At 42.9% G+C, this 22,707-nt stretch overlaps 1 protein-coding gene and 1 long non-coding RNA gene across 3 annotated transcripts in view; both read left to right on the top strand.

Annotated features, from left to right (window-relative positions):
• The window catches only part of LOC306923658, a 164,616-nt gene that overhangs the window by 65,567 nt on the left and 76,342 nt on the right, over window positions 1-22,707 (top strand). The window lies entirely within an intron of this gene.
• tbxas1 (thromboxane A synthase 1 (platelet)) overlaps window positions 1-22,707 on the top strand; it is a 113,780-nt gene that overhangs the window by 34,188 nt on the left and 56,885 nt on the right. For both annotated transcript variants that reach the window (XM_079500840.1, XM_079500841.1), the window contains 2 exons: window positions 8,027-8,120; window positions 20,921-20,973. In XM_079500840.1, coding sequence (XP_079356966.1) covers window positions 8,027-8,120; window positions 20,921-20,973 — 147 coding nt within the window. The remainder of the gene's footprint in view (window positions 1-8,026; window positions 8,121-20,920; window positions 20,974-22,707) is intronic.

The raw sequence follows: 22,707 nt of genomic DNA, 5'->3' as shown, positions 1-22,707 counted from the left end.
GGCCCGCCAAAACACATTTTAGTCGACTAAATCAACTGCAGATTTAGTCGACTAAAATCTTATGATATTTCGTCGACTAAAACTATAGACTAACACTAAAATGTGTCTAAAACTAAATGAAGTTTAATTCCAAAGACTATGACTAAATCTAAAATAGAAAATGTCTGCCAAAAACAACACTGGTTTAGATCGTGAGGAATGGAGATCCAACACTGAGGATCTCGAAGCCCAATGCAATAGAGAGTATGCGCATGCTTAAAGTGAATGGCACATCGAGTGGCAAATCGAGTGGCAAAGCAACATGCAAAGTGAGTTTAACATTGTTTAACGTTGTTTAATGCAATCAGATAGGACTTTTCTGTGTGGATGTATGGGCTGTCAAGGCCAGAAAGTAGTTTTTTGCCACTCAGTAGGCGTTCTTGCATAACTTCCTGGTTTGATGATGATGTCACGCGCATACCCTCTATTGAGGAACCGGAATTGGTTCCTTCACATTTGGATGCATGGAACTGTTTCCGGAACCAGTTTAATCACACTTTCAGAGCTGGCATGTGTTCACATCTGCTATACAATTACCATTGTGTGCAAATGGAACCTATAGGAATCGTTAAGGAACCGGAATTGTTAAAATCCTAAAGAATCCCATCACTAAGATAAGGCCTTTATTGATCGCACTGGGGAAATTCCGCCGGCCAAAGACCCTAATCAACAATGAACGCCAGTATCCACCCAATACAATATCCTGTACTATGCAGAAACAAATGCAAACAATCACACGTTTTCGTGTCGAGAATGTATTTAGCACTGGACCCCCATCTGAAAATGTCCAGAGACCCCCAGAAGAGCAGATTTGTGTTAAAAGAAAATATATATATATATATTTTAAATAAAATAATAATACAAATAATCTTCCAAACATTTTCGAGATTTTTCTCCACAAAATAATATACAAGCTGTGCCTGTGAGCTTTTAAATCTGATAATCTCTAATAGCCAACATATTAATGGATGAAGTGCTTGTACTAACCCCTGATACCCACGCCCCCCAAGGACCCCTGGGGACTTGATGCTCTCTCTCTCTCCCTCTCTGCATTTTAGCAGAGAGGATAAATCCAGCTGTTCTAGGTCATCATTGCACCATCGCTGGTCAAGTTAAGTCGGGCAAAGAAGGACCTTTGTTACATCATAGTTGGTAACATACATGCATTAACATTGAAACTTTGGATCACTTAGGTCAGCGTTTCTCAAATGGGGTACATCATGTACGTGAGAGAAAATGGAAAAACGTACTGTTGTATAGAATGGTGACTGGTGAGACATTAATCATTAATCACAACTGATACTGCATAAAAAGTATTACTTATTTGCCCTTGCTGCTGTTTTATTTTTAACATACCGGTAGACTACAACGCTACAGTGAAATATTAATCAGGCTTAAAGCTATACAGTTATACTATATAACATAACTGTGGCGGTGGATTGATTGATTGAATACTTTATTATTGCGAACGAAGTGATTGCGAACTAAGTGAGCAATTACTATAGAAGCCAGCCTAGCTTGTCTGTCTGTCTGTGTGTGTGTGTGTCACGCTGTAACACCACCCGCCCGCCACCAGAGGGCTTACGAACTGAAATTGGAACGATACAGTGTGTGTGTGTGTGTGTGTGTGTGTGTGTGTGTGTGTGTGTGTGTGTGTGTGTGTGTGTGTGTGTGTGTGTGTGTGTGTGTGTGTGTGTGTGTGTGTGTGTGTGTGTGTGTGTGTCAGACTGCCACAACAGCTTCGTTCGCTTCCCGCGTTTACTTGTATATAACTCAAGAAAGCCTAAATTGTTGTATTTGGTCTCCCTGCTCTTCTATTATTGAGACATTAATATCCTGTGATCTTACCGTATCTCCCCTGAGAATGATACAGAGTGCAGCTTTAAGTTGGTTAATATTTGATTCATGTTCTAATGTGAAACTGGAATGACTTTAAACCCACTGGTTGGGGGAGGGGGTGGTGGTGTACACAAAACTTCTCTTCTGGGGGTCGTCCGTGGCACAATGCCTTTTCAGGTGGGGGTCCTTAGGCCAAATACACATTCATTTGGGGGTCCTCCTTGTTTGAGAACCACTGAGCTACTGAGCTAAGGGGTCCTTCATCTGGAAAACGTTGAAGACCCCCGAGTTATACAGATACTGACATACTGTAGATGAAATGCATATTTTGCTGGTGGTGTCCCCTCGTGTGGCATTTAGCCGCTGCACCTGCTGTCTCGGGACGCGCTGGCTCCCCTCAATTAGAACCACCAACAAGCCAGGCTGTTCATCATACACATCTATACAGACAAGCAGCTGATTATAGCCATATATTTAACATGGTGGGAAGACGTGTACGTGTTTGTATAATATATACTTGCATGGACCAAATGTCCACCATTTTCCTGGTCCTCACAAGAGAGACACGTTTTACCATTAGAAAGAGATTCAGGTTGGGGTTAGGATCAGACATTTAGAGGTTACGTTTAGGGCTTGTAATTAGAGTTTCAAACATGATTTATACTTACTTGTGTGCCGCCAGTGTCGTCCACCTAAAAAATAGCTGATCTAGCTTGGACAGTAGATGTGCTATGTTAAAATGGCATTCATAAAATTGCTGTCCTGACAAGTATAGTAATGTTAACCTGTGTGTGTGTGTGTGTGTGTGTGTGTGCGTGTGTGCGTGTGTACGTGTGTGCGTGCGTGCGCGCGGGGAATGGGACTGGGTCTGATGTGATGCATGCGTTAGGACCTGCCTGTCAGCTCTGACACATAGTTATAATTACCGCACTCATTAAAATGGGACTGTGTGTGTGTGTGTGGCAGTAGTGTCTTGGCTGGGCCTGCCTGCTTTATTGCTGTAGTTTAATCTATCAGCCGTTCACATCACATTATTAATATGGTAATGGATCTATCTCCTTGAGGACATTAAGGGATGGAGTGCACAGCAGTGACAGTAAAAAGCTATTTTGAGGTCCTTTTGGAGTCGGAGAGGATCGGTTCTGATGCCCGGCGACCCTGCTGTGGATGACAGCGTTTATGTTGGTACATTTTGTTATTATAGAAACATCCATATCTATAGACTATCTACAAGCTCACAACGCTGTGCAAAGTGACATGTTGTGATCAGCTATTTTCACTAATCTTGTGTGACACTATACTCTGTCACACAAAAGTATATGTACTATACTATACTATACTATACTATACTATACTATACTATACTATACTATACTATACTATACTATACTATAGTATGATGAAGTAGGGCATTACTTTATGAAGAAAAAAAAGTTGATATATGAAGATATTAGACAGTTACGTTAAGTTATGTACACTGACTGGCTACAGTCAGGTACGTGACGTCAAGGTGGGATATTGAACCTGTGTGACTCGTTCTTAAATTAAATCTGGTGTCGGTCTGTGTTCGTGGGAGGGAAGCCGGGCAGGGAGGATGATATTTGTCACTACACTCACTCATACAGGCTGGGGCGACACCTGTTAGTGAGGAGTGTCGGGCGGGAGGGTTTGGCTCTATGTCGTCCTCCCGGTGGGGGCTCCTCACTGGCAAGTGAGCCAGCAGGATACAACAGCAGTGAAAACTCAGACATGTGTGAGCCAGGGGAGGAATCAATTGGCACAATGACTAAATTGGGGAGAAAAAAGTAGTAAGCTTAACAAAACAAAAAACAGCAAAGCAAACAATTTAGATTTTCAAAAGTGCGCTTTTAGATCACAATGCTATTTTCACATGCCACCATTGTACGTCAAAGTATAAAATATGGCTTATTAAATAATATATATATTACAAATTTCACATTGATTTGTGTGTGTGTATATATACTATTACACACACACACAGTCACACACACACACACAGTGTTTATAATATATATATACACACACACACACACACACACACACGTGCGTGCGTGCGTGCGTGCGTGTGTGCGTGTGTATGAGACAAAAAAGGGGGACTGCTGCACATCCAAAAAGACCCGTGGGAGGTGCAAGTCTAGTTAGCAGGCATAGACATCAAAAAAGGGAAAAAAACCTTCCAAGGAAGGGACTGCACACTCCAGGGAACAGAGACGGACAACTTACTGCTATATATATATATATATATAGTAGGGCTGGGCGATATGACAAAATCTCATATCACGATATAGAATTTTTTTTATCACGATAACGATATACTCACGATATAGCATATTTTTTACGATACCGATTTTTTAATCTTAAAAAATAGATTTTTGTTCAGGCTGAGTACTTTACTGTACTGTACTTGGGCTGTACTGTACTGTACTCAATTCAATTTTTCAATTCAATTTTATTAAAGTGTCAAATCACAACAAGTTGTCTCAAGACACTTTACAACCAACAAAGATCCACCCAGAGCAAGCAATATACTGTACTGTACTGTACTGTACTGTACTGTACTGTACTGTACTGTACTGTACTGTACTGTACTGTACTGTACTGTACTGTACTGTACCAAGTGACACTTGGTGGTGACAATAATTATGCTATTTCCGTGCTCGGATACAGGGACACACATAGCTGTCATAGTGGTTGCACCACTAAAAAAAACAGGAAAAGAACACTTATGCCAATATCAAACTTATGCCAATTACAATATGTAAAATCACAATATCCAGTCTAATTATATGAATATAATACTGATGCCCTGCCCATGCACAGACAGGCCTAAAGCAAGTACAAAAAGAATACAAAAATAAAATAATAATAATAATAATAATAATAATAATAATAATAATAGTTATTATTATTATTATTATTATTATTTTGTATTCTTTTTGTACTTGCTTTAGGCCTGTCTGTGCATGGGCAGGGCATCAGTATTATATTCATATAATAGTTATTATTATTATTATTATTATTATGACAATTAAAAAGCAAAAATAAAGAAATAAGACTTTCCCATTCAGACACTGAAGTACAGGCCTGTGTCTGCATTCAATTGTCTTAAGGAAAAAAGAAATACCTCATGTCACTCACTGCCACAGTTGTTTCAGTTAATTTTAAGCTCTGTATAGGTTCTGTTGTAGTTGTAGTGTAGTTTGTTAAAGACGTTGGGAAGCTTAACGATGTTTAATTGACTACAGGCGATAGAGTGAGAGACAACGCGACCGCGTCGTTAACTCTCCATGCCCAGCTGTGCGTATGGGAGTGGATGTTTTTCTTTTCCTTTTTTTTTTTTGATGATGATCACAACTTAAGTTAGCGTCTTGTGTTGTTGTTGTTGTTGGAAGCTGTTGCTGAATTAAGGACTTTTCAAATGGAATCATTTATTTGGAACAATAAAACAAGACAGGTAAGAGGAAAGACGTAGAAGAAGTTTGCACCCGACGGACAAGCTCAATTGTGCAACTGTGTAAAACATGCGTGGCTCACGCAGTTTATCAATTTGACCCAACATGAAACCTGCATATATAAAAGTGAATGGCCAGTTACTTTAGTGTTACTCCGCTCTGAATCTCGTCAGCCATCATCTCCCTTCATGTTTGTTGTGAAAAAACAGCACAGCGTGGCTGGGCGCTGTGACATAAAATACGACGATATAAACGATAGAGAACATTTTTCACGATAGACATTTTCTATCGTCTATACGATATATATCGTCATATCGCCCAGCCCTAATATATATATATATACACACACACACACACCTTAATTATTTGATTAATCAAAAAAGTAATCCATGGGAGAGAATGTAGTGGATAGCTGCAGTCAGCCCTGCATGTGTCCCTCCCTCTGTGTCTTTGTGTGTTTAGACCAACTGCTTTATTAAGAGCTGCAGCTCACAGGGAGGCAGCGCATCTCATTGCTGTTGGGCAGAAGAAACCTCTTATATCTTCATATTCTAACTGTGCTTTTTTGCTAAATTAATGTCCTACATGATCATACTACAGCAGCGTCACATCAAGGTATCAATACGTGCCACGCACGTTTCAAGCTTGCAGGTCTGATACCATTTTTCTTTTAATTTGAATCCCGAAAAGTAACCTTTTTGGAGATGTGAGGTTTCCACCCAACAGAGACGATCTAGTAATTGGCCTTTTCATCGGTCAGGACATATATTCCCACGGTGCTCTCTCTCTCTCTCTCTCTCTCTCTCTCTCTCTGTTTTTTTTATATAGAATACTTTTTTTAAACCTTGCATGATGGTCGAAAAATAATAACGTGTGTTAAAGAATGAATTCATGACAACTAGTAATTTATTGATATTTTCATTTTTTGTTTTACGTCATGATGCACGATGTTAAGAGCGCCCCTCACTTCACGTGGGTGTGAGTTTTTTACTTTACTGGAGTATTTCCAATGTTCAATACATTGTAGTTTTTTTATTCCACTATAATTTATAGTTACTTTGTAGTTTTAGATTATTATTACAAAACAGAAAACATACATTTACCACTTCAGCCCTAAATTGTCTAAAGGTGGCCTTACACTAGCCGATTTTTTTCAATCTGAAATCTGATAGCACCACACACTACAGGATAATCGGAGCGGGGCAGAGCAAATATCAAACATTCTTGATGTTGATCGGGCCGATCCCGATTGCGCTTTGAGCGGTCGGGCACCCCCCGAGCGTCAAAAATGCCCGATTATCGGCTAGTGTAAGGCCACCTTTAGTGAAATGGGACATTCTGCTTAATGAGTTACTTTCACTTTTGGTCATTTAAGTGTATTTTGATGCCAATACTTTTGTACTTTTACTGAAGTAAATTATTAATACTAGACTTTGACGGGTATTTCCACATTACGATATTGCTACTTTTACTTAAGTAAAACAATCTTTGATGGAGTACTCTCTCTCTCTCTCTCTCTCTCTCTCTCTCTCTCTCTCTCTCTCTCTCTCTCTCTCTCTCTCTCTCTCTCTCTCTCTCTCTCTCTCTCTCTCCCTCCCATTCTGTGGAATTCATAAGCAAAGAACCGGATCAGCGAACCGGTCGGACAGTGCATTATTACATAAGTGAATAGCGTCCCGCTGCTGTATACCCATAATGCCCAGCCTCGGCCTCAAACAAAGTCGGGAGCAGAAAGTCCTCAGCCTGGGCGTTCCAAGGACTTGCATGTCAGCAGAAACGGCTTGGATGTATATTATGAATAATACATGGTGCAGGTTTTAGGAGTCTGTGGGGGATTTCTCTTTACGCGTCCCTGCAGCACAAATAAATCCTTCAAGTGTCATGTGTTTTGCTTTGTGTCAGACGACACTGCCTTGTTTGGATGCAGTGATGTTTAGTGTAGTGAGTCTCAACCTTTTTCATTTCAAGGACTCCCAGTTTAATATATATAATTATTAATATAATTACAATAGAGCATAGCAGTGGTGGCCATTTTGTTTACTGGCTCTACATCCACAGATTCATTCAGCCCATAGAGATTTACAAAACTATTTATTAGGGATGCACGATTAATCGGTAGCATAATGGGGATTGGCCATATCGGCCATAAAAATGCCATATCGGTGTCGGAATGGTCTCAAAATAATACAGATTATTTAATCGGTTTTCACCAGCAAAATTATTTTTAACTCATTGACTGCCAGAATTGTTTCAGTCTGTGTCCCTTCCCTGCCGAGGTCTTTCCAAACGGATATCTTATTTTGAAGACCATTAACTCCCAGGTCGAGAACCGGAAGTTAGCTACGGCTGTGTAGAGTTAGCCGCAATCTTTTTATAATTCACCCGACACCTACATTTTGTAACCGTGACCAGCAACACTTTACTTATGAGCTGTAAATAAAGCTTGTTTGAAAAACAATGGAAAAGGGGGGGGGGGGGGGATGCTTATTTCATTATCTTTTAATATTATCTATCTGATTAACCAAAAAGATAATAATCATGATAGAATAATTGCCAAGAAAATCTATAGTTATCTTTACCTCCTTATCCTGTAGTAAGTTAATAAAGGTATTTTTTAAATGCTCTCTCTCTCTCTCCCCCCCCCCCCCCCCCCCCCCCTCTCTCTCGTACCACAGGTATTCGATCGCCCCCTACTCTCTCCTGTCTCGATGTGGAATCAGACATCCCAAACCATCGCCTTTCTTTGGCAACATGTTCATGTTTCGTCAGGTGAGGAGGATCCATCCGGCGTGCTTCACATTCCACTGATACAATCTTTAAGCTTCATCTACACTCCATTAAATGGCGTGGCTTGCCATAAATCAGTTATCTTTTGGCAAGCAACACCGTTACGTGATGGAGTATAAGTTATAAATCTCTCTGAGTATGTTTTTCCAATGGATCTGTCTGTCTTTTGTCTTCACAAGGGGTTACGGTCTCATCAGACCCCCCCTAATCCCTCCCTTCTACCTCATCAGGGAGCATGTTCACTTGCGCACGTGTGCACACGCACACACTCACATACACACGCACTCACGTGCGAAATATTACAGAAACTTCATTAGATTTGTTCATTAAAGAAGGCTCACGACGAGTAATGGCTTTTTCATACCACGTGACTGCCACATAGATTAACCGTATTGATAATTGCATTAGTTTTATGATGAATATGTAAAACGAGGCAAAGAAGACTGATTTAATAACCTCTTATTATAGCTCTGTCTTTCCCCACCCCCTTTGCGACAGTTTCAGCTGTGTGTGTGTGTGTGTGTGTGTGTGTGTGTGTGTGTGTATTTTTTTTTATTGAAATATGTATTGATTCACCACTTTTCACGAATATTGTCTTTGTCGGGTGGAAACCTCATATGTCCAAAACTGTTACTTTTCAGGATTCAAATAAAAACAAATAGCAAAAGGAGCTGATCTACAAACTAGATTGAGCTAGCAGATCTTTGGTAAATGAACACCCTAGGCCTACTACTTGATCATTCTACAGTGTAGAATGATCAAGTAGTAGGGCGTTAACTTACGAGAAAAAAACAGAAAAAAACACGAAAAGTTAGAATATGGAGATTAGTGAGGAAAGCTGTACCCTAAACCAGTGGGCCATTTGTTATTTCTTCCCTGCCAAGATCTTTTCATTCTGAGCTTTGTTTTGAAGGCAAAAAAATTCACAACCTGTGAAACATATCCTTTTTTAACCGTGATCAGCGATGCTTTAGTTATCGGCCCGAATCTGAGATAAAAAGCATTTGAAAAAATGTAAACAAATGGAGGTGGATGGGGCCGGCCATCTGGTTTCAGGTTCATTGCCTGTTTACGTATAGCCGAGAGGCTGTCGTCTAAGGCAGGATACGGATTTATTTAAACAGGGAATGTGTTCATAATTTTTTCTTTCCAAAAAATGTACAAGATAGCTGAAATAGTTGATTTTTAAAATGTATGGACATTTTCCAACATGGAAACGATTGGCAATTATGCAAAAATAATTGTGATTAGGCGATTATTAGTAATAATTGTGACAGCCAGGCCTACTGGTGGCATGTGGCAGTCTGGTGGCATGTGGCAGTCTGGTGGCATGTGGTGACATGTGGCAGTCTGGTGGCAGCATCTCAGCAGGGCAGGTCCTGATGAGATTCCAGGATCAATAGTCGTCAGCGGGCGGTGCAGGCGAGGTGGGCAGAGCCGCCTGTCTGTCGCTCTCACTGCAGAGGCATCAGTCAGCCGGCTGGGTTATGAATGATGACAGCACTCACACCTCCTCTATCACTCTGACTGTCACTGAACCTTCATTCCTGTTTTATTCCTCTATCTCTATATATCTCTCTCTCTCTATCTCTATCTCTCTCTTTCTCTACAAGTTAACTAACAATCTAAGTTTTCAATTACATCTGCGCTGTTGAGGGGGTGTTGTGCCTGACACAGGGAATGGAGAGCTGGTTCATGGATTTGAATGGAAAGTCATACTTAAATATGTGTTTTTTTTTGTTTGTCTAGTTGTAATGGTCTTGGGATGAACTGAATTGATTAACTTTCCAGGTTGATTGTTCCAATAATATAGGCTGAATTGGAAGATTTTTAATAGTGTTTTTAAAATTCCAAATCCTCCAAATCCTCCAGTCTGTTGTGTTCCTGTCCATTCCACAGCTCCTGGTGTGTCTCCTTGAGGAGGAGTGCTAGTAGCCAGCCACCCCCACCCGTTGAGGGGGAGGTGATGGCGGCTGTTATTCATGCAGCCTGGCCGAGCACAGTGATCCCACGCTGTTTCCGTTTGAGGACATTTGACGCATGGGTAGAGATTAGAGGACAGTTAACCACCAATGTATATACTTTATTTTGCTGGGGAGGACCCCTTTGAACCACTTCGAGGAGCCCTGGGGGTCCCCAGACCACCACTTTGAGAACCAGTGACATTATACCACCCTGACACCAGAAACTCAGTCTAATTGGATTCAGTGTTGAAATGTTCTCTAAATTCTCTTTAATTTCTGTGATTTCTGCCAGAACGGAGCAGCCTTACACTATTCTAACAACGTGAGACACACTTGAGACACATTGAACAAATCAACAAACCAAGGAAGAGTTTATAGCCGCATGGAGAAGAGAGTGAACATGTCTCACCATCGCTGTATGGAGACAAGAACTGGAGGGGAGGGGGCTGAAGCCTCTCACTGAAGCCTCTCACTGGAGGGGAGGGGGCTGAAGCCTCTCACTCAGGGTGCGACAAACTACACACGGCATTCAAATGTTTATGAGGGGCTCGCTCTGCATGCCCATCACATGAAGGAGGAGGCCAAATACAGAGAGAGGAGCTCCTCCATACACCCCCCCCCCCCCAACACCACCACCCCAGCCGTGAGGGCTGAATAGGGACCCTGTAATAATAATAGGACAGTGTTGTAAAGAAAATAGCCAATCCACAAGCTCAAAATGCAGATTTAGCCCAACTCGCTGTGTATTATGAGTATGACTTGCACATACCCCAGGTGTGTGTGTGTGTGTGTGTGTGTGTGTGTGTGTGTGTGTGTGTGTGTGTGTGTGTGTGTGTGTGTGTGTGTGTGTGTGTGTGTGTGTGTGTGTGTGTGTGTGTGTGTGTGTGTGTGTGTGTGTGTGTGTGTGTGTGTGCCTATTTTATAATGCGTTGCAGGTGACGCAGGGCAGAAATAGCCAATATATTACAGTTTTGGAGGTTTCCACCTGACACAGACAATATATGCAAAATTGTTACTTTTCAGGATTCATATGCAGCTTGTAGAGCAGTCATTTTTGCTACTGTTGTGTGTCACTGACAAGTAAGTATAGGGCATTCAAATAATAATAATATGGAGATAAAAGGTTGAATAGTGGCTGCTTATGGGTCTGGCTATAGTCTCCAATCCATCCAGCCTGTTGTTTCCAGGCAGGAGTTATTTGTCCATCCAGCGAGCCCCCCAGGTCTCAGCCCGCTCTCACCACCTCAGTTGTGTGGATGCCCCAGCAGTACATTAGGCAGAGGGCTACTATTACAGTTGCTGCTGCCTCCCTCCCTCCCTCCCTCCCGGCTGTGCAGTGCTGAGAGCCTCGGTGAAGTGAAGCCCCCACAGGTTTAATGGTACACACACACACACACACACACACACACACACACACACACACACACACACACACACACACACACACACACACACACACACGTCACATGCACACCACTCTCACCCCTCTCACTAGTTCAGAGCCAGCTCTCCTCAACAACCCCAAGGTCACGCTCGGGCTGAAGGACACGGCAGTCTCTGTGTGTGTGTGCGTGTTTGTGTACGTGTGTGTGTGTGTGTGTGCATGCACGTATTTGTTTGTATATGTGAGTGTGTGTACGTGTGGTGTGTAAGGATGTTTTGCGGTGTCTTTGTGTGTGCGTGTGTGTGTGTGTGTGTGTGTGTGTGTGTGTGTGCATTTATTTGTGTACGTCGTATGCCAGTATGTGTGAGTGTCTATGAATGTGTTTCTGAATCTGTATCCGCACACAAGTGCTTTTGCACACACCCAAGTATCCCTATTTAACTATATCTCACATCTCATGCATGTGTGTATGTGCATGCACAGATTGCACACGGACTCATGCACGTACGTACGTACGCATGCGCACACAAACACACACACATTTAAATGTGTGTTCCACGCTACAAAGACGCAGGGTGGCAGAGTCATTAACACAATCAGTGCTGGGATTTCTTTCAAAATAGAAGCTTGGGGTGCTGGGCAGATATGGCAGCTTTTACTCTGAAAGCCGGGGGCTTCCATTCCGTACACAAACCGGGAGGCATAATGTTGCTTGCTTACCTCGCCATCATTGCGATAAAGTCTCTCTAGAAGCGTTAATATTCCAGGCGAGAGGCATGTTGAAGTCAGGAATTAAGACAGAAGTATAGCCATCTGGTCAAAACCACGGAGAGCTCCCTAGATTACACGTGGCGAGCCTTTCTGATCGCTAAACAGGGAAGTGAACAAGAGCGGGCATGCGCAAAAAGCAAGGAGTACATTGCAGAAGGATAGGTGTTTGGTTGGGTTTCCACACGTCGTACGGTCTGAGGCCCTCATTTATCAACCGGGCGTACGCCAAAATATGGGTGTACGCCGAAATTACCGCAATTTTCGGCATTTACGATTTGCGCCAAAGATTGAAAATGATCTTGTGCCAAGACAAAACTCACGTCTGGTCGGGAGCTGTCGTACGCTTTGTCCTCACCTGTTTTTCTGTCGTAGAACAGCGGAGCAGCATTGTTTGACCAGCTGAGAGGCTGTCACAGGCATCTAAACATATGTATTCACTCCTAAAATGTTTATATAAAACTGTATAGGTATATATGGGCTAAATACATATAAGATGTGTCTTTGTGTCATATGAAATTAGGAGATTTCCAACTTTACAAGTAATTAAAATCGCGCAATTAAAAACAATGTTGCAAGTTAGATGCTTAAGCCATTTAAACAGTGTTTTGCATGAGCGCATACATGCGAGGATTTGGGCTGTCTGTGCTGAAATATTTCCATGACGGGACGTTGGAGAGTACTATAGGCTAGTGCAGTGCTGCAGCTGCGGAGAGTCCCAACGTGGGTAGCCTACTGTAGCCTATAATCTACAGCAGGCCGATGTCTTTCTGGAGTTACGGTATGTGCAATCTCCTCCTCGTTTAATAAACCCGACGCGTCGCTCGAATGCCAAATGTACCGTGCCAGCGCACGTGGGAACCGCATCGGAGATAAAGGTAGGCTACCCAGCCAGCCCACCACCACCAGTGCCCAGCCACTGCAGCGACTGCGAGGCAATCTAAATAGTCTGTCGAACGTGCGGTGCATGGTCAGTTGGTCACGGTCACGGACGGACCACAGTGATAGAGAGAGACAGACAGACAGGACAGGAGGAGCACCTATGCAAAACAGCAGCGTGTGTGTGCCTATTTGTTATTTAATTCATGGTTCACAGGTTCAGGTTTTCGTTCACCAATATATCTTGTTGTATATTAAATTAAAAATACTTTAATAATTTAATATACAACTAACAACACACAGTGACAGTTGCTTGCAAATTGCGATATGTGCGTGCGTGCGTGCGGGGGGGGGGGGTGATGCGGGCAGCAAGGGAAGCGAAGCGAGAGGAGAAACAGACAGCGTAGTCCTACAGCTTTATTTAATTCATGCAGGTTTATTTATTTAAGATACAACAAGTTGCTTGTGCGTGCGTGTGCGTGCGTGCGTCTGTGTGTGTGTATGGGAGGGGGCAGAAAGGCAACTTAGGCAAGCGAGTGAAACTTTCTTTCCCTGTAACCATGGTTTCCAGGTCGTATTGCAGTTGTTCATGTCGCAAAACCGAGGGCGCGGCTAGATTTTATAGGGCGTGCCAGATTGATTTCAGCCGTCACATTTATCACTGCTAGGAATGAAATTAGGAAGGAACAGCTGTCTACGATCACTTTGTAAATGCCGACCCGACGTGGGTGTACTACGAATCCTACACTCGAATTTGGGGCAGAATTTGCACTCAATTGATAAATGAGGGCCTGAATGTGTTATCAGCGAACAGTGGAGAAAAAAACAAAACAGGGAGTGTCTCTTCATGTGGCGGGGGGGGGGGGTCACTCTGTTCTCCAGATACAAATGGAAAATGGAAGTGTCTAATCCCCCTCTGGTAATAGAAAAGGACACACTTCAGAACATGCCAATGATGCCATGTTCCATGGAGTCGAGAGCGCCGTATTGATCGGTTCCATTTGTGATGAATCTACATTTAAGAGTCATGTCCCTGTCCTCTGTTTGACTGAGCCTGTGTGTGTGTGTGTGTGTGTGTGTGTGTGTGTGTGTGTGTGTGTGTGTGTGTGTGTGTGTGTGTGTGTGTGTGTGTGTGTGTGTGTGTGTGTGTGTGTGTGTGTGTGTGTGTGTGTGTGTGTGTGTGTGTGTGTGTGTGTGTGTGTGTGTGTGTGTGTGTGTGTGTGCGCTTTCCGCATGTCAAAATGTGTGTGTAGAATGCGTGTCTGTGCATGACATGGGTTGAGCGAAGGGGAAATGAACTCCCAATAAAAGGGACATCCATCCGATGCCAAGACACTCAGCGATGATCCAGGCTGAGACGTGGTCTGCAAACCAAGGCAGAGTGAGGGTCAGAGGGACAAAGCCACCAGTGGCCCCTAAAGCAGTGTTTTCCACTGGGCCCGCGCCATGCAACGCATTCTGAGCTTCTAGAACGGCTAACTTATGTTCGTTGTACCAGAATATATAGGGCTTAAGTGGCTTTTAGTGTCATGGGGTCACTGAAATCAGCATTGCATGAAGGTTCTTTTAAAGGATATATTTAACCTGACCCACCCGACTCATTATGAGAAAACTACCCCAACGAATGTCCTTTTATTTTTCCTCATTCCATTTTTATTGATTTTTCACAAGGGGCTCAAACACACATCTCAGACAGTGCAAAATCTACATAATTGAACTCCAGTATGCCCCACCCTTCCTCTGTGGGATGGAATCGACTGTCAAACCGTCGGCATCCTTCAGCCCCGCCGCTATTGTGCACTAAAGAAGCACCACAATCAGAGGAGAGCTGATGTGTGCTATCTCTTTGGCAGCGGGTGCAACCCCTCTTACGGGGGGTGGGGTGTGTGGGCGGGTGGGTTTTGCAGACTGCAGGAATGCCAGTGTGCCTGCTCGGTCTCGCCTAAGCCTGGCTGGCAGCAGAGGAGAGGGAGGGGGTGGGGTGGGGGGGGGGGGTGAGGGTAAGCGGAGTGGGGGGCTCCTGCCAACTGTGTCTGCAGCTTAATTAACTCTAAAGCAGGCAAACTGAGGGCTGCTCTGTCGCCTTGCATTTCAACGACCCGAGCACTTTCTAAGCACCTTAACGGACAAGCTCCTCTTTGTGAATAGGTCCCTATTCAGCCGCGGCTGTGGTGTTGGGGGGGTGGGGGTGGGGGGGGGGGGTGTATGGAGGAGCTCCTCTCTCTGTATTTGGCCTCCTCCTTCATGTGATGGGCATGCGGAGCGAGCCCCTCATAAACATTTGAATGCCGTGTGTGTAGTTTGTCGCGCCCGGAGTGAGAAGCTTCAGCCCCCTCCCCTCCAGTTTTTTTTGTCTCAATACAGCGATGGTGTTCACTCTCTTCTCCATGCGGCTATAAACTCTTCCTTGGTTTGTTGGTCCATTCTGGCAATCACATAAATCAGAGAGAATGTTTCAACACTGAATCCAGGTACTGTTAGGCTGAGTGTCTGGCATTAGGGTGGTATAATGTAATTAGTTCTCAAAGGGGTCCGGGGCCCCAGGGCTCCTTGAGGAGGTTCCAGGGGGTCCCCCCAGCAAAAAACAATTACCGTCCTATTTTCTTTTTCGGCTGTTCAAAAATAGCCATATTGTATCTACAAGCTCACAACTTGTAGATATGCTATCTTTCAAATAACTTGCAAAATATTAACAAAAACGTCGACAAATCATCTCTTATAGGCAGAAAAAGAGCCACAAAAGAGTCTGTGGATCAATTTGATTGGTCCTTGACAACTACTCGTATAATGTAACCAAGGCCACGGTGGTGAAATGCATTTGAGTGACTGCCGTCACATTGTGTGATTTGTTTTTCATGTAGACTTTGGGAAGGTCAAAAGATTTCCTCTAAAGCCTGGGGCAGACCTGCCCCTTCTCTCCAGTGGTGCCCCTTCTCTCCAAAAGTACTCACATTTTCTACAGGCTATTGGAAATTGGAAATACTCAAGTAAAGTACAAATACCTGAAACTTGTACTTAAGTGCAGTACTTGAGTAAATGTACTTGGCTACTTTACACCACTGGCACTGGTGATTTGATTTTCATGTGGACTAAATGGGCAGACCTACCCCTGCTCTCTGTCAATGCAGTCCTTTATGCCTCTGCCTCACCACTGACATCTAGTGGTCTGAAACGGTGCTCTTCTTAGTAGAGGACATACTGTAGGAATCAGTTCAACTTCTCTCGTTGGCCATGAATAGTTGGCAGTCGTCTATGCTCATTAACTGCTTTGACTAACATTCAATTGAAAGTAATTGCAATGTACAACATGCTGTATAGCCCGTTGCTTCTTTTATAGTTTAGTTTCCATGTAGTATTATATTAGTAGTTATATTCGGATGCAGGTGTGAAAAGGTGCTTTGCTCTGCAAATTGAAGTAGTGACAAATAAAGCCTCTTGATGGTAGGTAGGTAGGTAGGTAGGTAGGTAGGTAGGTAGGTAGGTAGGTAAGTGGTAGACCAGTAGGTAGTGTAGATAGGTAGGTAGGTGGGTGGTAGGTATGTAGCCAGGTAGTGTAAGTAGGTAGCTGGGTTGGTAGGGTAGATAGGTAGGTAGGTGGTAGGTAGTGTAGGTAGGTAGATAGGTAGGTGGGTACTGGGTAGGTAGGTAGGTAGGTACTGTAGATACTATACTGTATATAGTATTGATTGATTAGATAGATACTGTAGATACTATAGATACGATTGATTGATTGATTGATTGATTGATTGATTGATTGATTGATTTTCTAGCTGGTATGTTTGGTTGAAGTAGACTGAAACTGATGTTTTCCTAGCTAGCTGCTGTTGTATATTTCATTAGAAGAGCATCCATATCCTGGTGGTGTATATTTCATTAGCATCCATCCCCTGGTGGTGTATATTTTATTAGCATCCATCCCCTGGTGGTGTATATTTTATTAGCATCCATCCCCTGGTGGTGTATATTTTATTAGCATCCATCCCCTGGTGGTGTATATTTTATTAACATCCATCCCCTGGTGGTGTATATTTCATTAGAGCGTCCATCCCCTGGTGGTGTATATGGTGTATATTTCATTAGAGCGTCCATCCCCTGGTGGTGTATATGGTGTATATTTCATTAGAGCGTCCATCCCCTGGTGGTGTATATTCCATTCAGCATCCATCCCCTGGTGGTGTATATGGTGTATATTTCATTAGAGCGTCCATCCCCTGGTGGTGTATATGGTGTATATTTCATTAGAGCGTCCATCCCCTGGTGGTGTATATGGTGTATATTTCATTAGAGCGTCCATCCCCTGGTGGTGTATATTCCATTCAGCATCCATCCCCTGGTGGTGTATATTTCATTAGAGCATCCATCCCCTGGTGGTGTATATTCCATTCAGCATCCATCCCCTGGTGGTGTATATTCCATTAGAGCATCCATCCCCTGGTGGTGTATATTCCATTAGAGCATCCATCCCCTGGTGGTGTATATTCCATTCAGCATCCATCCCCTGGTGGTGTATATTCCATTCAGCATCCATCCCCTGGTGGTGTATATTTCATTAGCATCCATCCCCTGGTGGTGTATATTCCATTCAGCATCCATCCCCTGGTGGTGTATATTTCATTAGAGCATCCATCCCCTGGCAGCTCCACATTCACACATGCATGGGACCCTCTTACTGGCAGACATCTGCCATCACAAAGAAACCTTTATCATGCATGCGCGTGTGTGCAGAGCAGACCACACACACGTGCATGCACAGTGCACACATGCACAGGCACACATCTGGACATAGGGAGTGTGTGCGGCACGTGTGCAGACTGACCCACTACTAGGTTAATCAAACTAATCAATTCAATCCATTCTAAAAACCATATAATTGTAATCACATTATCTATAATTATATATTTTTTTGATATAAGTACAGTATCAAAAATACAAAAAAACCCCAGAAAATAGCAGATCTAAAAGTTCACAGTGCATTGAATTGCTACGGTGCGACACTATTGTATGCTGAAGTATAAAATAGGTTATTCAAAATATAAAAATCAATTTTAGTTATTCAATGATGAAACACACACACACACACACACACACACACACACACACACACACACACACACACACACACACACACACACACACACACACACACACACACACAAAATGTGTCAAATGCACTGACTTGAATAAATGCAGCAACTTTATTTTGTGTTGCTATCCTTTTAACATTCCTCGTTCACAGCTTGCAAGGTAGTTAACATACCCTGGGGCTTTAAAAGCCCTCACATTAGCATATTTGTAAGTCATGGAGTCATGCAAAATGAATAACGATAATGAATAATGCACCCCAAGGCCTTGACTCTTAAATCAATATATTCACTACAGTACCTGTAGAAGGGAGGGCTTTGTCGTCATCGCTGAAAAATTGTATTTCCGTGTGCTTTTTTTGATAGATTGATTTTGTCTCTGTCGGGTGGAAACCTCCAAAATGGTCCAAAACTGTTACTTTTCAGGATTCAAATTCAAATGTATTAAAAGTAGCAGATCTACAAGCTATACAAGGTATACTTACTGTAGCTGGGGTCCTGAAATTGCCCATCTGTGTTTTGAACTTGTAAATTGGCATTTTTCGCAACTAAGTCTGAATCAACCCCTAATAGTCCGCAGCCGGGTTGTGGAATGGGAAATTTAGTATATACAGTAGTATTTGTATTGGCCTAAAATATTAATCCACTTGCTGACCGGCTGTCAGCATTGAGCAATTCTTTTTATAGGCCGGGGTTTATATATAAGGCACGATTTTCAAATTTTCATTATGCTTTATGTAGCATGTGACATGTTCATGATTCTGAATCTATTCCAAGCATTAGTTTTGCACAAGAAACACTCCTTGGGCTAAAAACGGCCATTGCGTGCGTGCGTGCGTGCGTGCGTGCGTGCGTGCGTGCGTGCGTGCGTGCGTGCATGAGACTGAGTGAGTGTGTACGCACGCACGCACACACACGCGTGTGTACGCACGCACACACACACACACACACACACACACACACACACACAGTCACACACACACAGTCACACACACACACACACACACACACACACACACACACACACACACACACACACACACACACACACACACACAAAATCCTGCATGTCCTCTGTGGTTCCAGTGCTGGTCAGGAATCATAGAGGCTCTGGTGTTATTAATCTGTCAGTCACCTGTCTGACACGCAGCCGTCCGTCGCACACATGTAAAAAAAAAAAAAAGAGAGTGGAGTTGTAAAGATTAAAGACACATCAATTCAGCTCCTACACAACTTACCGACCGACCGACCAAACAGCCAGCAGTCTCTGTTAATAACACAACTTACCGACCGACCCACCAAACAGCCAGCAGTCTCTGTTAATAACACAACTTACCGACCGACCCACCAAACAGCCAGCAGTCTCTGTTAATAACACAACTTACCGACTGACCAACCAAACAGCCAGCAGTCTCTGGTAATAACACAACTTACCGACCGACCGACCAAACAGCCAGCAGTCTCTGTTAATAACACAACTTACCGACTGACCAACCAAACAGCCAGCAGTCTCTGGTAATAACACAACTTACCGACCGACCAACCAAACAGCCAGCAGTCTCTGTTAATAACAACAATAATTCCCAATATAATACAGGTACGTTTGTTTTTTCATTAATTATAATGCCCTATTAGATGGTAGCAAAAATAGCAGATCTAGTGCAATGCGTTGCGAGCGTGTAGATCAGCTTATTGCCACTATTGCCACCTACACTCTATAATGACATGCCCCCAAAAATAGGGGAAACAGAAAAAAAGAAGAAGTTGAAAGTGGTTAATAGACTGCACATGCATAACCTTTGCACCTCATTTAGACTGAGTGGCAAACATTGAGCAGCTTGGAGCATTGGACTTTGGAAGCGCTCGTTGGAAATCACTCAACGGTCCTGCGTACCACCGGTTTCTAAATTGCACATACTGTAAGGAGGACGTTGCTTCAAGTGCTTCCAAACTTTAACACTTAGTAGTTTTTTGCCACTCTGTAGGCATTCCCGCTTAACTTACGATGATGTCACACGCATAGCCTCTATAAAGGATGCGTATCACTGTATCACTATCTGGTCTATTTCAAACTAGAACAATCATCTACCAGGAGACCACAAAATTCCCATTCCCAAAGGTGCTTCACTGCCGCTGTTTTTTCCTTTTCTTCTTTGTACATAATAGCGTCTTGTATTTGTTGATGACTTGTAGGCTATTATTGTTGATGAATTGAATACATACGACGGTAGACCACATTCTGTGTTTTGTATCCTTTTGTATCTTGTGCTGTTTACATTCATGACTAAAGTATTAATCAATCAGTCAATGTCTGTCTCTGTGGGTTTATTCAAATTGAACCCATGAAAAGTATTAACAAGAGCTTGTGACAAAATAATAATGATTACATTGGATCCGTTTCCTAAAAAGTCACATTTTTGGACACAATGTTTCCGCCCGACAACAAAGACATGTCTCTCTCTCTCTCTCTCTGTGTGTGTGTGTGTGTGTGTGTGTGTGTCCAACTGGGAGTTGTTTCATTGTGAATGAAAGAATTGCAGGTCCTCAGTGAGCACACAGTCATTCAGATGCCGTCTACATATCCCATCAGGGGATTGTTCCCTTGTCCTGTTCCATGTCTGTTGCCGTCCCTTTGATGAGGCTCTATCCTCTTTTCCATGTCTGTTGCCGTCCCTTTGATGAGGCTCTCTCCTCTTTTCTCCGCAGGGCTTTTTTGATCCCATCAATGATCTAATAAAGACGCATGGCAGAGTGTGTGGGTAAGTGCATTTGCATCCTGTCAGTTGCCACTGCTTCTTATTGATTTCATCTCTCCTGTTAGACAAATACATGTTGACAATGTGTATTGGGCTGGCAGAGGGGAAAAATACCCCGTAATTCCCACAGTAAAATCCATAGTGTCAAAATGTGGGAGGGAAAAAATATATATCTGATTACTTTTAAAAACAATATAATTTCTTCCTCAGCATAATTTTAATTCCAAAATACAGTATGTTATTCAAGAGAGGTAATGCAAATGCCTCTGGGTTTTTTTTGCCACATAATAATCAGCATCATATTGTAGGCTACTCAAACGTTTTTATTTCAAGGACCCTCATTTTGGTACACATTAGTCCACAGACCTCCATAGCTCTGAGAGTGTATAAATTGTGGTCCGACCTCTCTCCCAGTAGCCAATTAGGATGAAAAAAACCCCCATAAAAGAGACCTTCCCTCCTTGCTTCATTTCTTTCTGGCTCCCTTCTTTCTACATTGTGTTTAGAAATAGGAAAATAAAGAGAGAAAGGGGAGAAGGAATAAGTGCAATGAATTAGGTTTGTTATGGCTGGATTTGATGCCAGGACTGAGCCAACTAACTCAGAATTCAGGGATACATGCCAAAAGTCATTACTAGAGCATTCACTGAACATAATAGCTGAGTTCAGTGTGGACTCGGATGCTTTATTTATTCTTCCAACAAGCAAAGTGGCTTTGTGGCACATTGATACAATACAATTAACTATACAGTATATGAGATACAGGCCTCTGTAGCTTGAGGCTGTCGTACTCGGCCGATAACAACCCAAGTACTGTCGGACGAAACAATTTGCTGTGTTCCTTAAATTGTATACTTTTCCACTTCAGCCTTGCAAACGTGGAGCGAGGAACGCACACGTTGTTGCCTGGATCAACGACAGGTCTGCTCAAGACGGGCGTGACAACGCAATCGTAAAAAATAAAAGCTAGACCGAATCCAGGTCTGGTGAGTCGCGGGCGTGTGCACGAAACGAGCACGCGGGCATCAAATTCATGGGACCGCGCTCACATAAATACGCTTGCGTTGTCGCCCCGCGACTTCTCCGAGCAAAAACGCAGGTCTCATTGAAAATGAACTATAGGCGTGTTTTATCGCTCCCCGTTTGCAAGGCCCTTTATCCTGTATCCTTTATCAGTTCTCTCATCTGATTGGATGAAATTGCTACCCCAAGCAGAATATGTATTTTTGGTTAATTAAAGACATGGAGAGACAGGTAGGCCCCTATTACTGAACAAACATTCTCTACTGTAGCAATAATCACTATTGGAATATAGTTAGTTCATAGTTCATAATCACTTATTTTTTACAAAAAAATCCCCATTGACAATGAATGGAGAATTTTACGTCTGTACAGTACAGTACAGAACAGTACAGAGCACAGTGCGTACAATACAGAGTACAGTACACATACAGTACAGAGTACAGTGCAGTACGAGTACAGCATGACTACATACTCGTACAGTACAGTACAGTACAGTACAGTACAGTACAGTACAGTACAGTACAGTACAGTACAGTACAGTACAGTACAGTACAGTACAGTACAGTACAGGGTCTGCAACCTTTTTGAAAAATGTTTGTATTTTCTAGATAGTCAGTGTGCTATTTCAATTCACCTCTCCCACTTAGACACTCCCACTTGGACACTTTCCAGCTGGGCTCATTCATTCCAATGTAAATATCATGGATTTTACAC

Source organism: Electrona antarctica (genome assembly GCF_951216825.1).
Source record: "Electrona antarctica genome assembly, chromosome: 5".
Lineage (NCBI taxonomy): Eukaryota > Metazoa > Chordata > Actinopteri > Myctophiformes > Myctophidae > Electrona > Electrona antarctica.
This window is presented reverse-complemented; position numbering and strand designations above follow the sequence as displayed.